A 6,554-nucleotide genomic window follows, 5' to 3' on the forward strand; every position below is an offset into this window, starting at 1 on the left:
TATAGGCCAAAACATATGGCCTGGTATAGCACCATCATGAGAGTATGAAACATTTGGTGTGAACTTCACTTAGTTTAGTGAACTTAGTTTAGTTTAGTAGTTTTTGTGTTGAGCGCTGGGCAGACAGACAGACAGACAGACAGACAGACAGACAGGCAGACAGACAGACAGACAGACAGACAGACAGACAGACAGACAGGCAGGCAGGCAGGCAGGCAGGCAGGCAGGCAGACAGACAGACAGACAGACAGACAGACAGACAGACAGACAGACAGACAGACAGACAGACAGACAGACAGACAGACAGACAGACAGACAGACAGACAGACAGACAGACAGACAGGATAACGGCCGCTCTGGCCTGGTCGGAGATAAACATGTCAGTTGTCTAGTCTAGTCAACTCTAACACAAACATGAAACATTGTGACATTAAAGATCATTATGTAAAACGATGCTCTATTAGAGATGTTGTAAATCAACATGTGTCCATAAATCTAATCATAACACATTATCCATATGGCTCAGAGTTAGTTCTGTCTCCTCCCCTTCAACAAACTGTAATGCGGCTTTATGGTGAAATACCACAAACCGCCATCAGATGTTATCAGATGTTTGTATGTGTCTCCATTGAAGAATCTGTTGTTTAGTTCTTGTCATGAAAGATTTCACAGTGTTAGATATGGGATATAAGTATCAAACATTTACCTTCGGCAAACCCATTGCTCTCACCGTTCTGCCAACTGGTAAGTCAATAATGTATCTAATTACCACTATTTGTTAGTTTAAGCGCCATAAGAGGTAGTTGTTTTGTTTCTGGTTTATTAGCTGTGAAGGAAACAAAACATTGATAAATTATCTCAGATCAAATTCAAATAATAGCTAATTTCCAGAATAATCTTAATGATAAATTGACCAGGAGAAACCAGATCACTTAACTGCAGTGTACTGTTGTTTAACCCATTAAAGCCGGGAACGCACCACCGTCATTTTAGACCTGGCTATTCAAAAATAGCAGATCTACAAGCTCATAGCTGATGAGCTTGTAGATCTGCTATTTTTTGGTGGAAAAAAAGTGTGCAAATCGTTTAATAATTACATACATTTTAACTCAAATCTTTGCTTCTGGGGAGTCCCTGAAACAAAACATTTTTAGATGGGGGTCCGCAGCCAAATACATATCATTTTGGGGGTCCTTGACATGAACATAAGTTTTGTTCAAAAAAACTGTACGGATTTAGAAGACATTTGTAGAATCCCCCAGAAGTAAAGATTTGAGTTAAAAATGTTCGCTTGTTATGTTTCACGATAAAAAATAAATTAGCAGATCAAGCTCATAGTGCGGCACTCAGTGCCGCACTATGAGCTTGTATATCTGCTATTTTTTTAATAGCCCAAATAAATCTAAAAATGACACACAGTATGCGTTCCCGGTCGTAATGGGCTAATGTTGCTGCTGAAGCTTGATGTTTGAAAAGTTAATGACATAAAACTTGCACTAAAGGACTTCTGTACAGATACAATAGTAAGAGAATTCTGTCTAGTAAGAGTAAAATAATGTATCAATAGTTTAAATTATTGAACATGTTCTATAACTTATTATTTTAATCTACTATCTGCACAGTGTAACTACTGAGTAACTATTTACAATGCAGGCATTTGAACTGTAAATTGTACTGAGTACAGTGTAATTACTTAGTAATGTGACGTGACATTCATGGCCACTTTGTGGTTGTATTTTGTGTCTTTATCGATTTAGTTTGTTTGTCATATTCAGAATCTCAAGGAATCTCAAGGTGACAACAGTTTTCTGAAAAACGTATGTTGCTATATCAGTGGTGCTCAAACTTTTTCATGCCAAAATTATATGTATTTGGCCCCAACCCCCATCCCAAAATATTTTGTACCAGGGACACCCAGAAGCAAAGATTTGAGTTAAAAAATATGTATTCAAAGATTTGCACACATTTTCACGATCTTTTTATGTGACGCTATTTTTGTAGATCTGCTGTTTTTGACAAATCGTGACACACACCCAGGGATGCATTGGTCATCATGGGACGTGGTAACACGCCATGCAACCCCTTTTTTAAGCAGGAGCACATGCAAGCACATGCATAGATTCAACAACCTCAACAAAGTCTACAAAGGCTGGCGACTGCCAGGTGTCACACCAGCATGAATTAACATAGGAATGAGCCTTGATGCATTATCAATTGTCCATTGTGTGACCTGTAGTGTAGGTAGGTGTTAAGCGACGTGCACGTGGCGTCATTAAAATAGAGTCCCACCACTAACAAAATCACCAATACAACACTGCACACACCCCCATATATATAGCTAAATCTAAAATGACACAGATGCTTTCACGGATTGAACAGGTTAACCAACCAAGCCCTTGGCAGTGGTGCAAAGTAACTAAGTACATGTACTCAAGTACTGTACTTAAGTACAATTTTGAGGTATGTTTTACTTTACTTGAGTATTTCCAATTGACAGTACTTTTACTTCTATTCCACTGCATCTCAGAGGCAAATATTATACTTTTACTCCACTACAATTATTTGAAAACTTTAGATACTAGTTACTTTGTAGATTTTGATTATTATTACAAAACATACATTCAGCCCTATATACATTTCGGCCATTTGAAAATAGCCGATCTACAAGCTCACAATGCGTTGCATCTGCTATTTTCAAAATATTTTTATACATTTGAAAACTTGAAATGGGGCATTCTGCATTATGAGTACTTTTACTTTTGGTACCTTAAGTACATTTTGCTACCAATACTTTTATACTTTTACTCAAGTACATTTTGAATTCCGGACCTTTACTTGTAACAGAGTATTTCTACATCAGTAAAACATTTGAGTACCTTTTCCACCACTGGCCCGTGGCCCTTGGAATTATAGAAAAAATAAATCTAATAACACTAATAACACATCAATATACTGTTCTGAATTTGTCTCCTTCTGTAGATGAATCTGCTGTCCGCCCCACTGTGTCCATCCTACGGGCTGGTCCAGGATCAGCCTCAGATGCTCCACAGGTGTGTCTGGCTGCAGGCTTCTATCCTAACCTGGGTCAGATGGTCCTGACATTAAACAACTACAGTCTGCTGTCTGTCAATACAACCAACTCTGTTCTGTCTGCTGTCACCAAACGTTACTTCTTTACTGGATATTCCAAAGACAACATCACCTCATGTCACTTCAATGGAACAGACACTGAGGAACCAACAGGTCAGTTAGCAAACCACGTTGTAATGTAAATGTAAAACAATGTAAACATGCCATGCATGTCTTCTAATGGTTTTAACTTACCAAAAGATATTTAAAAAATGTTTCAGATTTCTATTTTAAATTAATATAATAATACAAATTATAATAATTATTATTATAATAATAATTGCAAAGGTTATTTAATAGGTATTTCACTTTCAAACATGCTTGGGATCATTGTAATGTCTATTCAGGCTTGTGTGAGCACCCCGGACAGTTTTTAAGTTGCTTGATTCAGTATTTAGATATTTCATATTAATTTTATTCCTATACAAATCCATTGCATCTTCAAACTCTGTGTTGGACTCATTGAAATCACCCGTCCTTGGTTCTGGTGACTGATATTGTCCTTCTAATGTGTGAGGAGACCGTGTTTTTTCAATAATCTTTTTAATGTATTTTTTTCAAAATTTGGGGTGACATTTTTAAATAATAACATAAAAAAAAACAAATGAAAAAAGTAATTAAAAAAAGACGGTCTCCTCACATATTAGAAGGATATCAGTCGCCAGGACCAAGGACGGGTGTCTGATAAAATTAATGATTAATATTGAAATACTGGGGTGCTCACAAAAGACTAAATAGATAAAATTACCCCAAACATGTTTGAAAGTGAAATATGCCTTTAATATGACATACATTTATTTCATGTTGTGTAGCTACCAGTCCAGCTCCTGTTACAACCAACAAACCAGAATCTATCCCTCTTGTCACCATGGAAATGGGTGAGTAGATATTTATTTACAGGTGGTTCTGGTCGTAAATATGTGCATATTTAAAGGTAATATTGGTTTGTTGGGCAGTATTCTATAATCATGTATTCAAGAATCACAGTAATCGGGTCGCTATATATAGATTCACCCCAGCATTGAATTAGAGTTTATATGACCCTTAACTTTCCTCTTCTACCCCGGATTTGAACCCAGATTCCTGTGCAAGTGCTGAAAATTTTACCATTAATAATAATAAAGCCTGCCTGCTTGCTCAGGGGATAAATTGAATCTTGACCATCGGGTCAAAACTCGTGTCAGATCCTGTGTCCATAGTGAGACATGACCTTTGACACAATCTAAATGTCTCAATAGAAGAGCAGGGAGACAAAAAAGTGATATTTTATTAACATACTCTACCATACAGATTGGACAAAATTACATTTTATTCATTAAACAAGTTACATAGTGCCGCTTTAATATCTTATATGCCACAATTTAATCACCCGTGTCAGGTTTCACTTTTTAATTACTCATTTGTTGATTTGTTCCTTTTTACAATTTACAGAAATCAATAGAAAGTAAAACAGTATGTCCAGAATGATATCGAAGGTTGTACTGTATGTAACCATGGTTAATTGGAGGGATATATCATATTGGAGTGATCGAATACAGCGCTACATAACTAGTAGTAGTACCAGAATTTAAGGTTATCCCTTTTATTCTTATTTATCTTGAGTTGGTTCTTACTATTTCCTACGGAGCCCCTAAAGGGGACATTTTTAATGTCGTTCTAACGTCATATATGTCGTTCTAACGTCTTATTAACTTGAGTGCTCGAGATCCTAAGACGTTCCCACATCATAATTAAAGTGAGAGAAAGAGATCCTTATGTCGTTCAAACGTCTTAATAAGACGTGTGCTCGAGATCCTTATGTCGTTCAAACGTCTTAATAAGACGTGCGCTCGAGATCCTTATGTCGTTCAAACGTCTTAATAAGACGTGCGCTCGAGATCCTTATGTCGTTCAAACATCTTAATAAAGCGTGCACACAAGATCCTTATGTTGTTCCCACAATGACATCCTTATGAGAGCCTATATACTCACCTTTACGCACGGTGGATTTACTTGGATTATGCGATATAATAGCCTGAAAGTGTATTTAAAATGTTATATTTCCTCTGCAGGCCCTATGAAGCTGAACTTCTACCTGCTGCTGACTGATGCTGTCAGACTGGTTTTTATTAAAACTCTGGTTTTCACTACAATGTTCACCATTACAGCTCTGATCTGATCTGAATGGGGTTTATTTAAACTGTGGTTGTCAGTGGTCTAAAGTAATTAAGTACATGTACTCAAGTACTGTACTTAAGTACAGTTTTGAGGTATTCTTACTTTAGTATTTCACATTTTCTATACTTTTACTTTTACTCCACTACATTTCAGAGACAAATATTGTACTTTTGCTCCACTACAATTATTTGAAAACATTAGTTACTAGTTACTTTGTAGATTTTGATTATTATTACAAAACATAGGCTATATTAACCACTTCATCCCTATTTAAACTTTGTCTATTTGAAAATAGCCGATCAACAAGCTCACAACGTGCCACAATGTGACGCGTTGTGAGCTTGTAGGTCTGCTATTTTCAAGCAATTTCTTATACATTTTTGACATAGATAAATTGTGAAACGGGGCATTCTGCATAATGAGTACTTTTACTTTTGGTACTTTACATATTTTATGCCAATACTTTCGTACTTTTACTGAAGCAAATTTTGACTACCGGACAAAAAATGGGTTTCTAGAACCTTAAAAATGGCTTTAAGGTTCACCATCACAGTGATCTGATCAGCTCATCTGCACACTGTGTGAACAATGACTTCAAGCTAATGTCCTGTCTAGATATGTTGCTGGTAAAAGAAACATCTAGATTGTCACAGGCATCTGTTTATATTCATATATTTTATACATACTTCTTTATATTCATATGTTTTTTTATACATACTTCTTTAAACATATTTGTATGCATACTTTTTACATGTTCATGTTTTTATGCATAATTAAAAAATTCTCACCATGCATTATCCATAACAATAAAGACTTATAGACTTATGTAGTCACGTGGTCAGACTTATGTATTTTTTCCACAACAGTGCCTTGGTCATGATTTTTTGGTTATGCATCAAATTATCCCACAGAGCACTGTGTATATGGATTGTATTCATAATATAATCTCTCTCTGTGTGTTCTACAATGCTAAGAATAATGTTTGATTGTTCGATTGAAGACTTGTTTTCTGTTTATTGACATACTAAAACTGTGTTAATTGTTTTATTCAACACTGTGCAGTTATATCACCATTGTTGAGGTGGTTTCACCATAGGCTGACTTCCAGGCAGTCTGTGGTGGCTGTCATGCTCAGGATGAGAACTGACAGGCGGATATGGAGCAGTGCAGACAGTGGGTGTGTGTTTGTGGTGCTTCTAAAGCCTCCACGTGGTGCCTGGTGGTGGTTTACCCTGACTGAGAAACAAACTGTCATGATAGACTATTTG

At 36.4% G+C, this 6,554-nt stretch overlaps 1 protein-coding gene across 1 annotated transcript; it reads left to right on the forward strand.

Annotated features, from left to right (window-relative positions):
- The first annotated feature begins 618 nt into the window (after nt 1-618).
- On the forward strand, nt 619-6,066 carry LOC308081549 (uncharacterized protein). Its single transcript, XM_080457916.1, has 4 exons — nt 619-744; nt 2,980-3,243; nt 3,942-4,007; nt 5,181-6,066. Exons 1-4 carry the CDS (start codon nt 657-659, stop codon nt 5,285-5,287), a joined length of 525 nt encoding a protein of 174 aa, XP_080314042.1. The 5' UTR covers nt 619-656; the 3' UTR covers nt 5,288-6,066.
- The last annotated feature ends 488 nt before the right edge of the window (nt 6,067-6,554 follow it).

Source organism: Gymnoscopelus braueri, assembly GCF_963280865.1.
Source record: "Gymnoscopelus braueri genome assembly, contig: SCAFFOLD_66, whole genome shotgun sequence".
Taxonomy (NCBI): Eukaryota; Metazoa; Chordata; class Actinopteri; order Myctophiformes; family Myctophidae; genus Gymnoscopelus; species Gymnoscopelus braueri.